This window comes from Staurois parvus, unplaced genomic scaffold (genome assembly GCF_062004578.1).
Source record: "Staurois parvus isolate SC_StPar_1 unplaced genomic scaffold, SC_StPar_1.0 ptg000283l, whole genome shotgun sequence".
NCBI lineage: Eukaryota > Metazoa > Chordata > Amphibia > Anura > Ranidae > Staurois > Staurois parvus.
The window spans coordinates 5,555,230-5,578,753 of NW_028318079.1; the positions used below are offsets into that span (position 1 = coordinate 5,555,230).

Here is a 23,524-nt window from a genome sequence, read left to right on the forward strand (position 1 = left end):
TGGTGTTATATGGAGGAACAGCGTCCCATCATTTGTGTCAGTAGGGGGAATTATGCCCCATCATTGGTGTCAGTGGGCCCCATTGTTGGTGTAATTGGGAGAAATTGTGCCCCATCATTGGTGTCATTGGGAGGAATTGTGCCCCATCACTGGCATCAGTGGAGGGATTTATGCCAAATCGTTGGTATCAGAGGATGAAATAGTGCCGCAAGGGCCACGTAAAAGCAAATAAAGGACTTCATCTGGCCTTCGGGCCACAGTTTGGAGACCACTGGTCTAGGGGATAAGAAAAGCAATTATGCTTACCTGTTCCTCTACTCCCCCAGCCAGACAGAGTGTCCCATGCTGCGGAAATGGACTGTCCCTCGGCGTCCTCACATCCAATGCAGGACTATGGAAACTGCATTGGTCTTGATTATGTCAGAACCACCAGAGCACAGGGGAGAAGAAGTTGCTGGAACCAGTCTAGCTGCACAGAGGAGCCTGCAGATGCTGGTAATAGGGTATCAAAATATTCTCTTCATTGCTCCCTGAACCCATATGAGCAGTTAACCCTTGCAGTTTAGGGACAGCCATGCTGCAGGGGAGAATTTTAAAATTTCCTCGAGTTCAGCTTTAACCCTTTTACTGCCACCAGCGTAAGCCGGTGGCAGTGGGGGGGTTTTACTTGCACTTCTTGCAGCTGCAGCCACTAGGAGTGTGAGTAAATCTGGGAAGCCAACTCTCGGCTGTCAGATGGAAGAGGTCTGGAGGTTCTGCAGCTGCCAGATTGCATTCACATACCCTGGTAATGGCTGACCAACTCCCTCCACCCTGCATGCTCGCCATCGCCATGATTCCCAGGTCTCTGTGTGCCCATCGGCAGACCTTGAATCAGCACGGCAGGTGTCGCTGGGTAGAGACCAGTGAAAGCCCGTTTGCTGGCCTCCACTTCCTGTTACTGACCCAGAAGCTGGGGAAGAAACTAATGTAAAAAATTAAAATTCCACCCAAACACTTAAAATCTCTCCTCAAAAAATTTTGAGACCCCCACCCTTACATACATGCATGGACAACCATAAATGCATACACTGGGTGCACCTACGCATGAAAATTTAGATTGCGCTACTATGTTACAAATTGCACGCCAGAATGGGACCAATAATTCTCGGTCCATTATTTTCAGTTAAAGTAGTTCCAAAAACCCAAGCTTTTTTACCTTCATGCATGAAAGTAAAAAACATTCTGTGTGCAGCAGCCCCCCCAAATACTTACCTCAGCTTTATCTCAATCCAGCAATGTGCATGAGAACTTCATCTGTCCCGGGTTTCACCCTCCTCATTGGCTGAAACAGCTTGCGCTACTGTCAATCACAGCCTGTGAGCCAATGAGGAGAGAGCAGGGGGAAGAGCTGCACCGTGCTGAGCAGCGGCTCAGGATTGAGCCTGCTAGGATGCCCAATAGCAAGCTGCTTGCTGTGGGGGCACTTGGCAGGAGGGAGGGGCTAGGAGCGCTGGTAGTGGACCTGAAAAGAGAAGGATCCGGGCTGCCCTGTGCAAAACCATTGCACAGAGGAGGTAAGTATCCCATGTTTGTTATTCCAAAAAAAAAAATTGCCTTTAGTCACTTTAACTCTAATCTGATGACTTGTAGGGGCTCTTAGTGCGTAGCCTATGGAACTTATAGTGCACCAAAATCTGTCGTTTCACAGGCACAGGCAATTTTAAGACTTGACACTTGTGGAATCTCTTTACTCAGTGCAACTTCATCTTTTTTATTTCTACAAAGAATCGTGTCATATATTGTGTTTATACAGTGAAGAAAAAAATAAGTATTTGATCCCCTGCTGATTTTGAATGTTTGCCCACTCACAAAGAAATGATCAGTATAAAAATCGAATGTTCGGTGTATTGTAACACTGAGAGACAGAATAGCAACAAAAAATTCAAAAGAAATTCATGTCTAACAAATGATGCACTGATTTGCATGTTCATGAGGGAAATAAGTATTTGATCCCCTATCATTCAGCAGGATTTCTGGCTACCAGGTGTCTTTCATACAGGTAACAAGCTGAGATTAGAAGCAGTCTCTTAAAAGGAATGCTGCTAATCTCATTTTGTTTACCTGTATAAAAGACACCTGTCCACAGGAGCAATCAAACAATCATATTCCAAACTCTCCACCATGGCAAAGACCAAAGAGCTGTCCAGGGATGTCAGGGACAAGATTGTAGACCTACACAAGGCTTGATTGGGCTACCAAACTATCGCCGTGCAGCTTGGCAATCAGTTGGTGCAATAATTCGCAAATGGAAGAAACACAAAACAACTTTTAGTCTCCCTAGGTTTGGTGCACCATGCAAGATCTTGTGGAGTGTCAATGATCGTGAGGAATCATCCCAGAGCTACACATGAAGATCGTGTCAATGATCTCCAGGCAGCTGTGACTACAGTCGCCAAGAAAACAATTGGAACACCATCCCAACTGTCAAGCATGGTGGTGGAAACATGCTGTTTTGGGGTGTTTTTTTTCTACTTTTTTTGCTGCGGAGGTACGAAAAACATGCAAGTGCAAAACAAACACAAAAAAGTGCACTTAGGGCGCGAGGCTCCTGACAGGGACTGAGGTTTCCACATGGTCCACCGAGCCAAAAGGCCTGGTGAAATCCCTTTCCTTGTGGCTAGCCGAAGCCAACCACCAAGTACTAGGTCAGGGGGCTCTCCCAAAGAGACCCCCCCCCCCAGGAACAGGGGAGGAAGGAACCAAAAGTACCCACACCCTACCATCCGTGAGAAAAAAAAACACACAAGTGAAAGTGACACAAACGTGGGAGAAAATCAAAGTAAAAATAAAAAAGTGGCTGTGCAATTGTGCATTGGCTAGGCCTTGAGGCCTGCAGCATAAAAATAGCCCTGGACTTAGCCAAAAGGCCTAAAAGATGCAGTGCAGGAACAGTGACCATGTGCCTTTTCACACGTGGGATCCCACCCCCATGGGTTACTAAGAGCACCCCTGAGGCGACCACTCAGTGGGCACTGCTCTGTGGACTCTCTGCCTCTCCAGCTCCTGGCCAGACAAGGTAGATCCATTCAAATCAGGAGGAACCAGGCCCCTCCAGTTTTCCCAGGAGAATTTTTTATTTTTTTTTAACAAATGCCATACTCATTTTGTTGTTGTTGCACATTAGGGAGAGTATTCTGATGCAACAGACCATGGTCACCATAATTTGCATACTAAGGCCCAGTTTGTTTGATCCAATTCCAAAGGATCATGGTCACCCTAATTTGCATACTCCTTTCCTTGTTGTTGCACATTAGGGAGAGTGTCATGATTCAATTGCAAAGGATCACCCTAATTTGCATAATTCTTTCCTTGTTGTTTTCCATTAGGAAGAGTGTTCTGATCCAATTGCAAAGGACCATGGTTGACCTAATTTGCACAATCCTTTCCTTGACTCAGCCCTCAAGAAGTGTGGGATTATTCAAAAATATGCAAATTTGCATAATCCTTTCCTTGGGTCAAATTCCCACCCTAAAAACACCTACTTCTTCCCACATGCCCGCTCAGTTTTTTTGATTGAAAAATATACTTTATTACAGAAGTATAAAAAAACACGATAATCGTAATCGGGGTACATCTCACCCTATACTGCGACGCAGCGCACCACATTGCAATATAGTTCCAGGCATACGATAAATACATTCAATAAATACATTCACTCAGCGGTATGATGCCTGACGTGATGTGTGTGGCGAATGAATCCCCAGACCAACACGTCATGCATAATGCCGCTTACCCCGAGACCATAGCATGCTTAGAAAACATTTCCTACAATTACAAATCATGCAAGATACGGTTGGTAAGATTTACAATAAGCATCGGGTATGTGGGGGGGGGGAAAGGGGTCACAGGCCCGAAGCTTTATTGAAGGGACAAAGACACGCAAGGGGGAGTAGGGGGAAGGGGAGATCTTCAGACGTCCTCTTCCTCCTTAAAGTCCATCAAGGTATAGTCCCTAAGCAGACTGAGGATCAGTCTGCGGCAGTCCTCAATGGACATCCTCTTCCGCTGGTGGACGAGGCGCTTCCTAGCGCACCATAAAGCGTTTAAAACAACACAGCACCCGCCAGGCGCTGTCAATGTCCTCCAGAGTAAAAGTTCCACAGAAAAGTCCATTCAACACCCCAAAGTGTGTGATGGCTGTCTGTGGCACAAAGTCCTTGAGTTCAGGGTTCCAGGGCCCTCAACAGGTCCTGAGCAAAAGAGCACTCCCAGAAAACGTGATGAGCCGTTTCTTCGTGGATGATGCAGAAGGCACAGTGCCTGTATCTGCTCAGGTTCCTGGCATGCATAAATGTCCTGAGAGGCAACCCCCCTTGGATTGCCATCCATGCCAGGTCCTTGTGCCTGTTGGTGAGGATCTTTGAGGAAACATTCCTCCAGACCCACCTTGCAGGGGACAGGGCAACTGCACCACATCAAAGGGACGATGGACGGGGCAATATACCATCAAATCTTGGGTGAGAACTTTCTTCCCTCAGCCAGGGCATTGCAAATGGGTCGTGGATGGGTGTTCCAGCATGACAATGACCCAAAACACACGGCCAAGGCAACAAAGGAGTGGCTCAAGAAGAAGCACATTAAGGTCCTGGAGTGGCACAGGGGGAGAGACTCTGGATGTTCACAAGTAGCCGACCGGCATGTGTGAGTATCAGAAGATGGCATCCGGATTACACCCTGGAGCACTACGTCGGCATCAGCGTGATGACATGGGGAAGTCCAGCATGCAATGCGACGCGTTTCAGAGTATGCGCAAGGCCAGTAGAAGGCAGAAGCGCCCGCCCTTCTCAAGAATAAGCTGGAATGGAGGATGTAACTATATATATATATATATATATATATATAGAGGCAGTCACAGTTACGTCCCCCGTTCCAGCTTATGCTTGAGAAGAGAGCTTGCTTTTTCCGTCTATTGGTCTCGAAACGCGTTGCATTGCATGCTGGACTTCCCCATATCATCACACTGATGCCAACGCCACGCTCCATGGTGTACTCTGGACACCATCTTCCAATATTCACACATGCCGGCCGACTCCTTGTGAACATCCAGAGTCCCTCCCCCCACTCTGACTACAGCTATCACATCGAGTATGCAGTCATGTCCTCCATCTTTATAACATATGCCAAAGCCTTCCTTTTCTCCTCCATCAGGTGAGTGTTTCTTACTGTGTTCCTTAATAAATGTTCTACATACTGCACTTAAAGGCACTATATTTTTCTCTTTTTTTATCTCTTTACCAAGAGCCTGCTACAGCTACAAGAGCTTACTCTAGTGCTATATGGACTCATTCGTGTTTATTTTATATATAATTGGACCTTATTATGAGCATTGTTCAGTGTCCTCTGTCATTAGGAATCGGGGAATTTGTATGTGCTGATTACTTGTTTATTGATTGGCAAGTGCTGCCTTGGAGCGGTCGAAGCTTGACTATGTCCATTGTCTGTGTGGGGATTCGGGGAGAGTGGAGCAGAGGGCTGTGGATGGGAGAGGGGGGCACACCATCGATTTATTGCATTGCCTAGGGCAGCACAAAGCCTAAATACACCACTGCCTAGGGCGTCCACCTGGGGGAAGTGGTTAAAGATGGTCTTGTATTTTCTGTTTGTGCACATGTCTGTTCACACACAATGCGGCTCCTCCCGCTGCCATTAAATGCCGCTGCTCCCACTGTCATTGCCTGGATGTACAATTCTTTATAACATACTGTGAAATTCGTATTCATATCTATAGTTCAGAGTTCTGTGTTTATTATTCATGTTGAGATATACAGTACATACACTATAAATATATATCATTTACATGTTCTTGTGTTTTTCAGCCTAATGAGCAGTGTAAAAAACAACATTGGAAGAGGACTAAACATGGCACTTGTGAATGGTAAGAAAAATGAAAAATAAATCGCAGACTGACAATGTACATTATTTTCCATAATTGATGAGTTGAGTGATTTTGTTGAAATTGATTTCACAACAAATGCAACAAAAGTAGAAGCGCTCACAGTTTGCTGCTGCTTAGCAGAAGATTGCCTAGTGTCCAGCAATTCAGAAGTGTTTTTTTTTCTTGGAGAGAGGGGATTTAAAGCAGGTAGATTAATGTAATTTAGTATTCTTTATTTTTTGTGTATTTAAATGTGTTCATGTGTACTGTCAATTTAAATAAAGTTGAACATTGTTGGGCTCTGTACTTCTCTATGCAATATATAAAGATTGTGGCTAGTGGAAGATGTAAACAGGGTGCTGTACATTGCTCCCTGAATACAATCTCAGTACCATGCCTCAGTACTTCTCTCTCAGCCCCGATGCAAGCAGTAGGATGGTTTTTAGGGAAAGTTATGCAAATGCCAAGCTTCCAGAAGAAAGAACTTCCATTGAAAATACTGTAATACAATGAATGAAAGGGGCGGGCCAGGGCTAGTAAGGCTGAGGAGGAAAGCATTAGATGATGCAGGATGTCCTCTAGCCAGGAAATAAGCTGAGCTCTATATGACTTGCTGCATCTCTAATGCACCCCATGAAAAGCCCACAGTGTGCAGTGAAATCAGAGTAAGCAACCAGTACAGGAGAGGGGATATGGCTGGAGTTCAGCTTTAAATGTTTTATTTTCTTTGTAGCACGCCTCTCTAACCACCAGACCACGGCCTCTGCCCAGTTTTTCACATATGGTGGGAATGTCCGAAAATTCAAGCTTTTTGGAAGTCAATAGTTAAACTGATTGAGATAATAACTGGGATTGACATAGGGTTGGACCCAACGATCTGTCTCTTACATAATGTCGAGTTATCAGTAAATAAATATAAAGAATCAGGTTTATGGTACTATCTAAATGCTGCAAAAGGTTTGATACCCAAGTTTTGGCAGAAAACAGAGGTGCCGAAGGAGGAAGACTGGGTTAATAGAGTGAACCAGATTGGTAGGATGGAAAAACTTTACCATATGCAGGAAGACAAGATGGGGGTGTACTATACGATATGGGAAAAATGGGAAAAATCTGGTTTGAAAGAGAAACATAGGAAGGTATAATTTAGGACAATAGATAATGTCCTCTTGCTTTAATAGAAAAAAGTGGGTGAGAATGCAGATGGGAAGGAGGGGGGTGGGGTTAGGGAATTGGGGGGGAGGGTCGGGAGAGGAAATAGTTTTTAGAGGGGGAAATGTAGAAATGTCTTGGATATTTATGTGTGTTTTTTGATGGATATTTGTAATAATTTGAAAAATCAATAAATATTTAAATAAAAATAAATAAATAAATAAATGTTTTATTTTCAATGTATTTTTCAGCTGTCTGTTAGGTCTTAATGCAAGTTTCCAGCATTGAATGCACTGGGTGGGTAATGTGCTGAGGGTCTCAGTATAAACCTAATGACACCCCAAACACAGATCGCAAACAAAGTGCATTGGCCTGCACCAAATCGCATGGTACCACTCTACTATGTGATCCGGTGCAGTGTGTTTTTGAAAAGTAGTGCATGTACTACTTTTGGTGTGATTTCCAGTTGCACAGGAATTGCATAGGAACCTGAGTAATTAGGGTGTTTATGGCACAAGAACATGACCAAGATGAGTATATAGAGGAGAGGAGAAATCTTTCAGTGGTGACCTGGGGGTCCCTAAGAGATTTGTTGGAATTTCCACTTACCTGTTTTGGCTATGGGACGGTGGGTTTTGTATTTTTAATTGGTGGAAGAAGGGTATTTATATACACTATATTGCCAAAAGTATTGGTACACCCTTCCAAATCATTGGATTCCGGTGTTCCAATCACCTCCATGGCCACAGGTGTATAAAATCAAGCACCTAGGCGTGCAGACTGCTTCCACAAACATTTGTGAAAGAATGGGTCGCTGTCAGGAGCTCAGTGAATTCAAGAGTGGTACCGTGATAGGTTGCCACTTATGAAATAAGTTCACTTGGGACATTTCCTTGCTACTAAATATCCCACGGTCAGCTGTTAGGCTGGCCATACATTATACAATTTTCTTGTACAATATTCCTTTAGATTTACCAAAAAGCATATATTATGAGGTCAAACCTAAACAACACTTTCAGTTGTACCCAAGGGCGGACTGACCATTCGGGCACCAGGGCACTGCCCGAGGGCCCAGGGTCAGTTGGGGGCCCCGTGAGATGCCCCTGGAACCTTTCATAGGCTTTTTTGGGTGTGGTTTGAGTGTGGGCAAGAACACAGGGGCCCAAGATTTCCTATTGCCCGAGGGCCCCATGAGTTGTCAGTCCACCCCTGGTTGTACCCAATTAGGCAGGCCCTTGCACTACACTGTTGAAGGTAAATTTAAAGGAAATTGTACAGAAAATTATATAATGTATGGCCAGCCTTAATGGTATTATAGCAAAGTAGAAGCAGCTGGGAACAACAGCAACGCAGCCACAAAGTGGTAGGCCAGATGCATGCTACCCAACCCTTTGCAAGATTCTCAAAATCCGAATAAAATGTTTTTCCTTATTAAGTTGCTTTTTTTAATTTGTGTCATTTGGTTTTAGCCTCTACAGGTGAACTTAAACATACGGGCAATTATGACATGTACTCTGGAAGTAAGTCATTGTTTCTATTTTGCATGTATTATGTTAGGTGAAGGCTCTGCTTAATTTTGTACCTAAGTATATGTTTTGTCTTTTATTGTTTAGACAAAAATTTAGATCAAAAACCTATTGATCAATGAGGATGAGCAGTTGTAATGTGCCAATTGCTGTAACCTTTTCGTTATGACATTCTTTGTCATTTCTTTAAGATATCAAGGACGTTAAGACGTTCTTGGAGAAGATGCTAGATGGCACATTGATACTTTTGGCATCTTATGATGATCCGGCCACAAAGTAAGTAAACAGTACATTGCATTATATACATACCCCAGTCACATGGTTGTGCTGAATGCTAGAGTCAAGTCTCTTTTTTCCTAAAAAGGCTGATAACAGAAAACCAGGATTTGAACCCAATGACATAGCAAAACTCTATACAATGTTGAATTATTTGGAAATGTAGAAATTTCCACACTTATAATTATGAATCTACCTTGGCTCTCATTAGTTTGGAATGAACCAGTCAGGGCCTAAAAATCATATCAACTAAACATTCTGCTTGTCATGTCTGCAGGAAACTGTACTGCTCTTTAAATCAATTTCTGTGCCCCTGTGGAACCTCTAGATCAGGGATTTTCTATTAAAATTCACAGAGTTCTGATCAGTAATATTTTCTTCCAAAGGTCCAAATCACATTTTTGATGGTTGACTGAGATCTTTCACATCACAGCTCCCTCCTTCTGTATTACAGTCCTGTTCTTTCATCAGTGTTCTCAGTCCCCTCTGCATGTCACAATCCCCCCTTTACATCACAGTCCTCAGGCCTCCTTCACAGCCCCCCACACATCAATCCCTTCCACCTCAATTGTGAGATGGGGAAACAGCTTTCATTGTTTGAACACTGATTGAAGTAAATTAAAAACGTTATGACTGACATTCTGCAGTTTAGCCACAAGATGTCATTGTTTTTTCTAACATAGCCTCAGACTGCATAGAGATTTCTATATTCATGAAGGGGTGGGGTTTTACACTTGGAGAGTGAACAGGAAAAGGAGAGGAGAGCAGCCATGCTTGAGAGAGAGAAGGGGGGCTGTGTGATCTGAGAATCCAATGCGAGCCAGATGTGGGGACAGCCCTCCGTAATCAGAAATTCAGTTGAGTGAAGTTGATGGTGTTCAAGACGCTAACCCTGTTCAAAGAAAGGAAGATTGCTGCCAGGAAGCTGATGGGAAGCTGAGGAACTAAGCAATAAATATACTGTGACATCGCATGCTTAGTGGAGAGACATTTGTTCTGTTCAGAGTCACCAGCGGATGAAAAGCAGACCCGGGTTGGTAAGATCATGCACACACCTCATTTCAGTGTTGGCGCCTATAGAACTGAGACAGGCCTAAAGTTAGTTAGTTAGGGTCTCTGTTTGTGTCAGGCCACAAGTGCTCTTACTGATCGTTGTAAGGACTCCACAACTTAAAGTGACATTTCACATTGGAGAGCTGATAAAATCCTACAAACTCAAGCCAGACTGGCGTTTTGCTCAGAAGGAATACTCCGGCACGTGCTACAGGACCAGTTATGGGAGGGGGAATACTGTAGATTTGTGTAAGATTGCAAGCTGTTGTGCTGCACCGCAGGCTAGCCCATACCGTACACCCATACACTGATTCCTGCTCTTTTAGGGTAATAACAGTTAAGGTGTGGCAGCTTAGTTGTGCCCGCCAGTAGGTAAATTACTACACCTTCAACCTTCATCCATCAGGAGGCACCGCGCTGTGCAGCACAAGGATCTCAGCCTTTGGGCTGAGTGTATGTAAATTTATTGTATATTCCAGCATTTTTGGTTGTTTTTATTTGCCACATCTAAGTAAAATTATGTTGTGACAAAAGCTGGTGTTGGGGTTGCTTTCCTCGTTCGTGACTTCACTGTATCCTGGGGAGCCCACCCCGGTACACGGCTTACACAGTATCCTCTGCCCCCTTTTTCATATCACAGCAGTGTCCTCAACTCCGCTTTAAATCATCCCTCCACCCCTTTCACATTAGTGCTCTGAACCTCTGTTCACATGAAAACCACCCAACACCCCCATCCTTCAAAGTCAGCTCCTCTGCCCCCTTTCACCCTCTTACACAGGTACACAGAGTGGAGAGTGGGAGGCACGACAGCACTTGGATGGAGGGTGGGAGAAGGAGCTGTCCAAGTAAAATTTTCACATTAACAAGTTGGTGACTGGTTGCCAGGACTTCCCTGCGTACTAGCAACCAATCAGCTGCTGGTTAACTTTGAAAGTTAATTCAGGCAGCTCCCACTCCCGCCCTTCATCCAGTGCTGCTGTGCCTTCCAATCTCTGTCCAGAACTGTCCTGTCTCCCGCTCTCCACATTGCTATGAGAATGACAGCGGTGGAGGCTGGAGGAAAGAAACTGGCTCCTAAATGGTGTGACCATCGTGGTGTGGATGGGACAGCGACTGTCTGGGTCTGGACCAGGGGTGGACTGACAACTCATGGGGCCCCGGCCAATAGGGGATCATGGGGCCCCTGTGTCCTTGCCCAAACTCAAAAAAGCCTATGAAAAAGGTGCCAGGGGCATCTCATGGGGCCCCCACTGACCCCAGGCCCTCGGGCAGTGCCCCAGTTTCCAAATGGTCAGTCCGCCCCTGGTCTGGACCACGTTCTGCCATTTAGTGATGCCTACTCTAGATTCAACCCCAGACTGTACGCATGGCTTAGACTTTAACCAAACTGGCATAATGCCCTGCTCCCTTCCAACACCAAGCTCTGCCCCAGGAATTCAGATTTCAAATGTCACAGCATTTAGAAATGTATTTAGTTTCATGGGTAGGACAGGACAGATAACATTGAAACATTTTATGCATTTTTTAAATCTGGTCAAGGCAATTTCACGTCTAGCTTTTCAATGGAAGAGAGTCTATTTTATACAATATGTTCTGGGTTTTCTTAGAACACAATTGTCTTTAGATATGAGTGGCTACATAGTCATAGTATACGTGCTTCATTACTTTATTTGGTTGCCCCCTCTTCTACTTACAGTGGCAACAGATTAGCTCCAGGCAAACAGCTTCATATCCAGCTGAAATACATAAATGTGGTCTGTTTTACCTGGCAATGGATTTGAAATTCAGGCTATCCAATACTGAACTTTTCTAGACCTTCCAGACCACACAACCAAATCATTTTTTCTCCTGCAGTTTATCAATACACCTCCATGCCCCCAGTCTGTGATAGGACAGTGATGGAGCAGTAGAAGACTGATGAGCTCATCCCTCCGCTCACTTTACTCTATTGTTATGTCTGAATGTTCATTGTTAGCACTGAAACTTATGTGGCCTGCAACTTATCTGATTCTTTTTATGCTGCCAGTTCCTCTCCTAGCATGAGTGCTACCGTAAAGGGGATTACAAGAGGCTGATACCAAATTAAATTTAGATGCTTAAAGGATAAGTTCACCTTTGGAACATGTTACATGTTCTACTTGTTTTTAGGGTGGAATAAGTAACATGTCCCCATGGCTGCAGCCACACCCCCCACCCTCTGACAGTATGGGGAGAAGTTTCCCCGTACTATCTGTCAGATTTGAAAACAGCGCAGCCGTGCGGGGCCCGGACTTTGTGAATGAATGAACTGCAAGTCCCGACAGCCTTAGCGGCTGTTGGCTTGTAGTTTTCAATGAACTACCACGGCACTGTGGAGCGCCATAGTAGTTCATTGAAGCTTCCTGTCAAAATATCTATGTGGCCGTACATCCCGTACGGCAAGCAGATATTCTGGCAGGTCTGCAGGAGACCTGCATTGCATCATTGATCTACTGATTGCTGGTGCAATGCTTTCCAGGCTCCTTTGGACAAAAAAAATAACTGCACATTTTTTTACCTGCAGAAAAATGTGTATTTATTATTTTTGTCCAAAAGGTGAACTTATCCTTTAAAATAGTTGCAGAAGTCAATGTAGTGCAGTGAAAAAAGTAGTGCAGGGACTATATTTGAAATCATGCTATTTCAGAACGCACTGATTAAGACAGTGCCATGGAAATATATTGGATGCAACTTTGGGTGTGATTTGTAAATCGCATGTCGCACCTGAAGCCGCACCAGCGTGATCCAGGGCTTAGTGTCTCATACAAATGGTTGCTAATAGACAAAAGCTTGTCAATTACAACATAGCACCTGAGAATGTCTGCTGTCATAACCATCCACTAGGTGACGGTGCTGCTTTCACCTCTTTTTGTTTTTTAGTTTTGGATGGAATGTGGAAGGGTTGGGGCCTCAGTCACATTTGTATTGCATGATTGATTACTCAAGTCACTGCAGTTCTTGAATTTAATGTGGCAATCATTAGTAGAGCTATATGACTACTATAATCACTAGCAATTTATTGGTAAGAGTAGCAGTTTATAAATACATAAAACAAATGTCTCTCTATGGAATGGGGCACACACGTAGAATGTAGTAGTGATTAATTGTTACTGACTGCACAATGCTCCAAATATGTGCGATTATTCGATTCTATGTGTAGCGCTACTCCTGTAGGAGCAGCAGGAATACTGTCCAGGCCTCCCCCATAAGCTTTGCCTGCAATCAGGCCCATAGACTCATTCACACATTTCTCCAATAACCAGTCTATGGTGTTGTTTTTATTTTTGGAGAACTTGGATAGGGCTGAGCGAATTAGCTGGGATACTCTCAAATTAAGAACTATATAGAACTTGAGGACTTAGGTATTCTTCAGAGCAAGCTATATTAAAGTCTGTGCTTGTAGAAAACAGTAGACTTCAGCTTTAGGGTAGTTAGCTATAAATCTCTTTTTAGAGCCAGAAGAGCAGAGTCTCTTCAAGTAGAAGATTAGATGGACAAAGCTCATCAGGACACCAGCCGTTGTCTCCTTTAGTTAAACCCACAGCTGACTCTCTATCACCAGAGGGGTATTTACAGCACAAAGTCTCTAAGTTCCATCAGAAGTGTCTGTATTCACAAGACCCAAGGACAGCTGGCTGCCTTCTCCCGTGATACCAGACCAGATCTTCAGTAGACAGCCCCTCAGTCAGCTATTAGTAGTACCCAGGTCTCGGCATTCAGGCCCTCAGGTCACCCACTGTGCCTCACAACAGCAGACGTGTGGCAGCATTGATTGGAAGGACAGCATGCCCCCTCCAGCATGGACTAATCCTCTCCAGGAAAAGACCCAGAGCTCAGTGTGCTCACTGAGTACTATTATTATTATACAGGATTTATATTGCGCCAACAGTTTACGCAGTGCTTTAGAACATATATACAGTCTCCCAGAATGCAGTCAGAGTCTGCCTCTCTCTGGGATAGGCCAGGGCTATATTCATACTACCATCTGTACAGCTCCACACATATCATCCAGAAACTTCTCAAGCTTCTGGATGCAGAGGGAACTATCAGGCTGGCCGTAGCTGAACACACTGAGCAGACCTGACTAGCAGAATGCAGCTTCACTGAGTACAGTGTACGAACTATGTTTTTACCTAACAACAATCACAGCCACACTGATTACGATGTGGTAACTAAATCAAAACACATACTAAATCTATCTGTCTAAACCTAGCACCTATCTAGGAGGGTGCTACATATGAGATACTGCATAGTACTCAAAAGAGGGCCTATGTATGCCAATGTGTAGTGATTAATTGCTAGCAGTGTTAGTGGTGCAATCTCATTACTAAAGATGGCCATGCATTCCCAGCCTTAATGAGATCCTGTCACCAGACCATTCTCTTCAACAAAATGAATGTGCGTTTAATATATTTTATTAATGTCAAATGCCTGTAAAAGCTTCCCTTCTGTAGAAATCTTCAAACCCTAAAACTGCTGCTGCTGGGTGCCACCATCTTGCATGTGATGTCATCAGCCCCAGAAGACTCAGAGTTGGCACTCAAGTAACATTCTATATTATTCTTCTTCATTCTCCCCCAGCAGTGTCATTAGGACATATAGGGAGGTGAAGGGAGGGGCAGAGGAGCTGTGTCAGCACAGAGATTCAACAGACACTCCCAGAAGGGGAGAGGGCTACGACAAGAAAATCACCAAGTCAATTTTGCTCGCAAGTTCAAAAGCAAAGCTGAAAAAAAATAAATTAGAGGGCAGCACAGTGGCTAAGTGGTTAGCACTTCCAACTATCAGGACTAGGGTTGCCGGTTTAAATTTCATTAACAGTATTACCTGCCTGGAGTTTACATGTTCTCCCTGTGTATATGTGGGTTTCCTTCCACGCTCCAATGACATTTTGGCAGGTTAATTGGATCCTGCCTAAATTTGCCCTAATATGTGTATGTATGAATGTGAGCTAGAGACTTTAGATTGTAAGCTCCTTAAGGGCAGGGACTTATGTGAATGTACAATATATATAGGTGTAAATCGCTGTGTAAATTGACAACGCTATATAAACACCTAAAATGAATACAAAATAATACATTTGGAAAGGAAAAACACTGCAATTAAGCCAGTAAAGCAATTGTTTTTTTTCTGTGCTTTAACCTGAAGTTGGGATAGGGTTACTTTAAAGATGGAAGAGGTCACATGATCAGGCACTGCCAGCATTTTCTTTTTTTCTAGTATCATATTATCTTTGTTGTATCTGTATCCTGATAGATCTGCTGTAGCTCCAGTTCTATGGACTGAAGACTTTTAATTTATCTGCATATCTAGCTGCAAAAATTTCACAGCACAGAGCACATTGACCATTCGCATCAGTCCCGGCTAAAGGGTTCCTTAAAGTGTAATATGCCTACCATGGTCATACAAGAAATCACAACCTAGGATCAGTATAGTCAAAGGGTAATCAACCTAGCATGATGAACAGACCGGGAACATACAACCTCTGGGACATTGCATGGTTGTTCAATAGTCTGATTTTATAAATAAAACTTTTATTTAACGTACATTTTTTATTTAATTCAGGTGTTGCTAGTTAATGCTGCAGCATACAGTTTAGACAATTGTGCACTGCTAAACTTGGGCCAATAGTTTTGGGAAGACACTTTTTCTGTTCAGGCATGGCTGTGCCCCTGTGTACAAAGACTCCATAAAGACAAAGTTTGATTAATTTGATGTGGAAGAACTTAAGTGAACTATGCAAAGTCCAGATATCAGCTCAAACTCCATGATTTCTGAATGGGATATCCAAAAAGATCATATTGGTGTGATGGTCAGGTGTCCAAAAATGTCTGCCCATATAGTGTATGTAGCACTACCCCCTCAGTGGGTCGCGGAGTCAATTTTGGGTTCCCTGTCTTGCCTGACCCCACTCTGAAAGCCCAACCCATACTGACACCACCTTAAACCTCCAGTCAGAGGAACTCTCTGGCTGCAACTACAAATTAGACTCACAGACAGTTTAGAGCATGGGTGCTCAACCTGTAGTCCTCCAGGTGTTGTAGATCTATGAATCCCATGAGGCATTGCAAGGCTGAGAGTAACAAGAATGACTCCCAAAGGCGGAGGCATGATGGGACATGTAGTTTTTCAACAACTGGAGGGCCACAGGTTGAGCACCCATGGTTTAGAGTGAACTGATATCTTGGTTGTATTGAGATCAAATGTAATCACAGTAAAACAACAGAAATGTTTGCTCATGAAATAATAGGTTTCACTTGAAGTAATTTCAAGCAAATGTCAAACACAGCAAAATCTCAATCAGTCATGGATGTCCTACAATTCAGAATTTACCCAGTAACCCCAATCCTGAGATGTCTTTCCCCAGTAAGTAAGAAAAATCTACCAAGCAGAGTGGCTAGATCACTTTGGGCTCTCAGAAATAGATGACAGGGTTCAATTCTGGCTAAGACAAAAAAACCTCTTGAATTAAATAGGTCTCTGTCCCTTTAAACTACAATATAAGCTCTTCTACGCACTTGATGGGGCCAGAGTTGGTGCACTTTAGAAATTCAAATCCCTCTGGAATCAAAGGTAGATGTTCCTTAATAAGGTGTGAATACAAAGGAAAGAAGCTGCCCCTCTAAGTGGAAGGTAAACCGGATAGTACCCCTTTACCGCACACAGGGTGAAAATTTAAATTTATGCAGGGATTGAAGTATGAGCAGAAGCCCTTTCTGTAGAGATTAATTCCTGTTGCGACCCCAGTAGTGAACTGTATCAGTGCAGGAGCTTTTTGGTGAATGTGAGCTGACTGCATTGCAAGCAATGATGTGGTTTAACTTGCTGAGGGAAAGACACGGCAGTGGGCTCTTGTGATTGGATTATGCTGAAAGTATAGTAACCGGTAGACCGGGTGAACTAGGCCTTAACATGTGTAAGTTGTGAACAGCGTCAGTTAAACTAAGCAGAAAGCAGCACACTTGAATAATGTGATTGACAACTGGAACGACTTGAGAATGGAATTCTCTCACCCGGTCCGTGGCACCAGTCAGGTAGCTGATGGTCTCTCTGAAAATGAATGTTGCTGCGGTTCCTCCTTCAGAGATCCCTCTGGACAGCACCACTCTGGACCGCCAGCACGCGGGACAACTCACCAGACTCGCCAGCAGTGTCAGCGTTCAGCAGCTTCTCCTTCTCCCTTCTCTCTCTCTCACTCTCTCTGTGGCCTAGCCTGGCCCGGTCCTCTGGTGTCCATCTGTATTTATCTGCCTCTGCCCACACACCAGCTCTTCTGGGAAGTTTGTAGTTTGTTAGCTCGCTGTCAAACAGCAAAGTCCTGCAGTCAGCCTACAAATCCCACAAAGCTTTGCAGCAGGGTCTGCACAATTGGGCTGCAGGATGCTGCCATCTTGTGTCCATTTAACATCCTGCAATCAGTATCACAGCAGGGTGTTACATGTATATATTAGAATACCCAAACAATCATTAAAGTGTATGTACACCCCAACAATGAACTTATTGGCTCCCTTTTTATTATATTAAATATATGGTTGAAAGCATTTTATATATCTATATTATAGGTGCAAAAAATAAATGTTAATATTGTTAGAAATTCATAGCTGTCCAGTGCCTTATGCATACTCTATGTTTTCAATTAAGGAGAGTAATTAGCCCTCTTATCTTGGGCCTACAGATCAATCATCCTCTATATTGTAGAGATAAAATGAGTGAGAATGTTTGAGTAGTTTGGCAAAAGAAAACGAGGAATGGCTGACACCGCTCATTCCACAAAACCACTGTGTGTTGTCAGCCCAGAAAAAGCTGAATGCAGTTCTAACAGATGAAATGTGCATTTTTTGCAGACATGTTCTACATATTTGATTTTCAGTATGCCCTGATATACATTCTAACACTGAAAATCAATTGAATTTGTTTTCTGTTTTAGATTGGACGATGAAACCAGGAATTTGTTTTCCGGTTATGGCAGTAGTTATGCAAAGAAACTTGGTTTCCGAGACTCTTGGACATTTGTTGGAGGAAAAGCATTAAAGCATAAAAGTCCCTTTGAAATGGTAAATATGTTCTTGGATTAGACATAACATCAGCAAAGAAGTCTCCACAAGCACACCAGTACATTAATCTGAACTGAGGAAATTCTGACCTCTGTAGATAAAAATGTAGTAATAAGAGCACAAATTTTATTTCTTTCTGGACTGAACCTTTATTGCAATTCTTCAAAAGCGCGAACATCCCGAAAATCAAAGGTTACCAAACTGTTAGCTTTATTGGCTGCATCCAGGGGTGTATTTACCACAAGGCAAACAAGGCATTTGCCTAGGGCGGCATTTTTCAGGGGGGCAGCACCGGTCCCTAGAAGAAGGGACACTTGCGGTATGGGGACCATGTGGATACCGAGAGAGGCTGCGGGCTGCTTGATGGTGTATGCAGAGCCCAACTCTCGTTCCCAGGGATGTCCGAAGCTATGAAAATGAGCGGCTTTGTCTCTCTCGCCGGGGGGAGGGGAATGCATGTTAGTTAAAAGCTCTCTTGGGTGGGGGGGACAGGGATGGTGTTGGTCAATGTCAGGCTCTCTCCGCTGGGGGGGCATGTCCAATTTTTGTGTTGCCTAAATACACCACTGCCTGCATCTCCTGATCAACAGATGGGACTACATTTATAGTAGCTGCTCTTACAGGGCTGACCTTTGCTATGTGCAACCACATGGGTGTTGGAGATTTTTGTAACATGGGGGGGGGGGGGGGCAGAGCATACAGGAGAGAAAATAATGTACAGGACTGAACTGCTCACTGTGGCTGCCTGCAAAGTGCTGACAACTGTGTCCTGCTGCCTGACAGCTCCAACCAACAGCCCACTCACCAAGACTTGACAGTGAGTGACCACCAGTGAGGGATTCCTGCCACATTATGTGATGTGATGCTGTGCATCAACCCCTCCTCCCAGGCAAGTAAATCAGTGTGCTGCTCCACTGCTAAAAGGTATATGACTTATTTCAGTAAGGGTCATGAAGACAATCAAAAGAGGAACCAACACTTTTCAGGGGTTCAAACATACCCCCTTCATCAGGGCTTGAGACAGACAACAACATGGACCAGATATTAGCTGGACCTTTAATAGTATTTCTTTAAGTGTGACTATCTGCATGGATTTTGACAGCAGCTGATTTGGCAGCCATCTGCTTTTTGCAGCCACAAATGTTTCTTTTGTGCTCTGGTCTGACCCGAACTTCCCAAATGAACCTTGTTTGGAGGGGCTGCCCCTCTCTTTGCCCCTCTCTCTGTCCTTAGTTGTCTCTATTTGGTTTATCATGGAGACCTCTATAAAAACTGTATTGTCTAACAACGAGCCTAAAAGGTTCTAAAGTCTTAAGCTTATTTACTATAATCTATTATCCTGAGCCCCATCTTGATCCTGCAATGTGCATGAGAGCTGAGTCTCTCTTGGCTTTCTCTCTCTGGCTCAGACACAGCAGGGGGGAGGATGGGGGGCATTGGCTCGTACTGTTGCCAATTACAGCCAGTAGGAAGGGAGCGGGGGTCGAGCTGAGCTCTGGGGGAATTTATTTACTAAAGCTGTTTCACCAATCAGCTTCTAATTTCAGCTTGTTCAATTAAGCTTTAGCAACAAAACCTGGAAGTTGATTGGCTCCTAAGCAGAACTGCATGTGATTCTGAGTGAACCAGCTTTACTAAATAAACCCCTGTGTGTTTTATGGACACACAGAGTGGGGCTCAGGAGCAAGCACGCACGGGTGCCCCCATAGCAATTGGCTTTCTCTGGGGGCACTCAGTGAAGGGGAGGAGACATGAGATCAGGCAGAGAACCCGAAACTGTTCTGTAGTATCCAGGATGCTGAGCATTTTTTATTTAAATGCATACTCTTATAAAATAGTAACTTTTGTATCTAGCCAATGCATAAATAAACAGTTATGTTAACAAAAACTGTACAACTAATACATCTTCAAAACCTAGGGTCTAGAATATCCAAAACCTAGGGTTAGCCTTTGAATCGGGGACAGTGGCCAATTATGTGACAGTGCGATTGTTGTCCATAGCAATTACACTTTTCCATTCTATCAAGTGTGCTGGAAATACTATAGAAGTGATTTGGTTGATATACGTAACATTTTCTTTTGCTAGATGAGGACCCTGAGAAAGGATGAGCAAAATTGTTTCATATAATAACCAATTATGAAGCAGAAATAGTGGCATAAATAACCAGGATTCTACAGTACAACTTTTCATGATGACATTAATCAGTAATAAAACAGTAATATATTTATATAGGAGCCGTTAACAACAGCATTGATGTCTGTGCTTGTATGTTCCCACAAATATGTGAAGTAGTATGTCAGCTCCTACAATTGCCCTGTAATAATGATGTATAATGGACAAGAACTTTGTCGCCCTCTGCTGGTAGATTTAAAAAAATACAAACTAGCACAACAGTGATATTAAAGGGAATTTATAGTAGCTGTGTACACAAGTGTTTTTTTTTATAGGGTCAGTAAATATATTAAAAAGAAATATAAAAAATGACATATTCATATTTTAATTCACCTGAGCCAGCAGGTTGAGATTTAGGGTCAGTTCACACCACAAAAACGCACTATAGATGCGTTCTGGATCCGTTTTTGCTTACAGTTCACACCACGCTCTGTGCGTTTTTGATGTGTTTTGCTGGGTTCCAGTGCAGTTCTGTGCAGAAAAAATGCAGCATCTTCTACTTTTTTTTCTGCACCGGAAACTAACTGGAACGGATTGAACTGGTGTGAACTAGGGTCATTGGAATACATGGAAAACACTGTGCATGCATTTTTCATGCAGAAAAAAAAATGCACCAGAATGCATCTGGTGTGAACCAGCCCTTAGGGCCAGTTCACACTACATGCATTTCAGTAGTGTTTTTTCTGCATACAAAACGCACAGAAAGTAGGTTATATGGTTGTCAATGTCATAGTTCACATCAGTGTTTGCAGTTCCAGTGTGTTCCAGATGCAGAAAAAAAAGTCGAACAGGCTGCATTTTCCCTGATTAGAACTGTACTGGAACATGGTAAAATGCATAACAAATGCACTGGAATGCACCAAAATGCAGTGGAACGCATGTGTCCCTATTTAAATTTAAGAAAACGAGAGGGGAAAAATGAACTGTAATGTATAAATACTGCACTGGAACACATCAAAAACGCATTAAAATGCACCAGAACATGTCAAAAACGTGGATGCATAAACGCATCCAGAACGCATCTGGACTGAGTTTTTATAGTGTGAACCGACTCTTAGGGCTAGTTCACACCACACAAATGAACTCCGGATGTATTCCAGACACGTTTTTACAGTTCACACCACACTCTGTTCTAGTGCAGTTTTGATGCAGTTTGCTATGTTCCAGTACAATTCAGTGCAGGAAAAATGCAGCCTGTTTTTCTGCAACCGGAACGCACTGGAACTGATGTGAACTATGACATTGACAACCATATAACCTACTTTCTGTGCGTTTTGGATGCAGAAAAACAGCAACTGAAGTGCATGTAGTATGAACTGGCCCTTAAGGCCAGTTCACACTATAGAAATGCAGTCCAGATGCGTTTTTTATGCATTCCAGTTCACTTTCCCCCTCTCTTTTTCTTTTATTTAAATAGGGACATGTGCGTTCCAGTGCATTTTCGATGCCTTTACCACGTTCTAGTACAGTTTGATGCAAAAAAAATGCAGCCTGTTCTATTTTTTTTTCGGGAACTGGAACGCACTGGAACGGCAAGCTCTGATGTGAACTATGACATTGACAATCATAAAACCTACTTTCTGTGCGTTTTGGATGCAGAAAAAAAGCAACTGAAATGCATGTAGTGTGAACTGGCCCTTAAAGATGAAGCTTAATTTGCCTATTTTTTGCCTTTCCTGGGTCCTCCCTTTCCCTTCATCAACATGCTAATAAAATTGTAAAATAAAAACATTCAGTTTCTTTCTATTACATATCGTATTTAGACCAAGTGGTGTCATCACTAGGTCTCTATGTTTCTCTACGCAATGCAGGCAGATCATGGCTGTTGGAAGGAGCCAGCAAGGTGCTGTACATAGCTTCCTCAAAACATCACAGCACCTTGCCTCAGTACTCCTCTCAACAGCCCTGATGAAGAGTTATCCAAACATCAAAATCCCTTGATGGGAGATTAGTCTGGAGGAGCGAGTGTTCCTAGCCAGGCTGCATTGCATGCGGACCCCCCTAGATAACACCCAAATGTGATGTTGAGCCTCTATGAAACCAATGAATGAAATGGGGACAGTCAGGCCAGGCAGGGGAGGGCATGTGGTCTGGGCATCCAGGCATCAAGGGTGTGCTGTCTCTCCAATCTAGGCATTGAAAGTGTGATCTCTGTAACTTACAGTTGTGATGAGATAGCGATAACTCCAATCTTAGTTGAATATCACAGGCAATGACTCAATTCAGTAGACATCTTGTAGATCTTGTGAAGTTTATTCCATAAATTGAGAGAATCTTACAACAATGAACATCGGATAGGTGAAAAGATCATAAAGTGATCTGCTCCATGACATGAGGCTAGAAGCTGCAATGCATTTCTGGGAAAAAGGGTGGGTTATCTATACAGCATTAACTAAACCAGAGGAAAGGGAGGAGCAGAGACAAAATACAGAGAACACTTAAAGGCATATGACAGTCATGTGAAACATGACAAAGGGCCTCTGGTCGTGAAAGGGTTAAGTACAGTGTTAGCTATTTCATATTTTCTCCTTTTCTTGGCAGCACATCAAGAACGATAAGGAGACAAACAAATATGACGGCTGGCCGGAGGTCCTGGAGATGGAAGGCTGTATTCCCCGCAAAATGGACTAACAGTGTCATCTGGGTATTGTTCAGTCCATCCCACAACGCACTCCCAGGGCTCTTCTGTACAAATGAGTTATTAGCAGAGAAAAGTGAGAAGACCTCTATAGGATTGTTTGATAAGTTTTATATTTTAATGTATATATTATTTTATTTAATAAAGACAAGATCTGATGATGGGAATGCTGGCCAGTGATACATTCTTTAAAATGTGATTCCATAGTAAATGACATTAAAGTGGACCCAGCATCAAATATATGTTCATGTTACAGCTCTATCTTTCTTCAGGCATTGTCCAAGGTCAGCGACTGAGATACCGGCTCAGAGAAGAGGCAATCTTTGTAAATCCTGTGCACTTCTTGACTGTGTTCACAATCAGACCCTGCTGCAGTGGTGCTCTACAAAGTTACAATATACAGTCTGATCACTGGGGAAGGAAAGATGGGGTGGTTGGGGGAGAGGGCTAGGAAAATGCATTCTCCATCCTGCAGCAGACTAATGACATTATCTCAGTCTAGGAAAAGTCACTGGACTGGAGCTCAAGAATGGCTTTTAAATCGTTCAGCAAAATTATTGAAAAATCATACAGTTTCTGTATATTGTGACATGACAGGAATGTATTCATGCAGACTTGTAAAGTTCTTGAAAGGTCCACTCCAACTACTCGATTACTTGTAATACTTCTTCATTATCAGGCCATTTTTCAGTTTTCATTGCTGTCATAGTTTGACTGACA

The 23,524-nt window shown here is 43.3% G+C and overlaps 1 protein-coding gene across 4 annotated transcripts in view; it reads left to right on the plus strand.

The window, feature by feature from the left end:
- The window catches only part of FAM3D (FAM3 metabolism regulating signaling molecule D), a 133,785-nt gene extending 110,814 nt beyond the window's left edge, over positions 1-22,971 (plus strand). For all 4 annotated transcript variants that reach the window (XM_089682041.1, XM_089682040.1, XM_089682039.1 and 1 more), the window contains 5 exons: positions 5,859-5,917; positions 8,536-8,586; positions 8,784-8,868; positions 17,867-17,993; positions 22,708-22,971. In XM_089682041.1, coding sequence (XP_089538167.1) covers positions 5,859-5,917; positions 8,536-8,586; positions 8,784-8,868; positions 17,867-17,993; positions 22,708-22,797 — 412 coding nt within the window. In that variant the 3' untranslated portion in view covers positions 22,798-22,971. The remainder of the gene's footprint in view (positions 1-5,858; positions 5,918-8,535; positions 8,587-8,783; positions 8,869-17,866; positions 17,994-22,707) is intronic.
- The last annotated feature ends 553 nt before the right edge of the window (positions 22,972-23,524 follow it).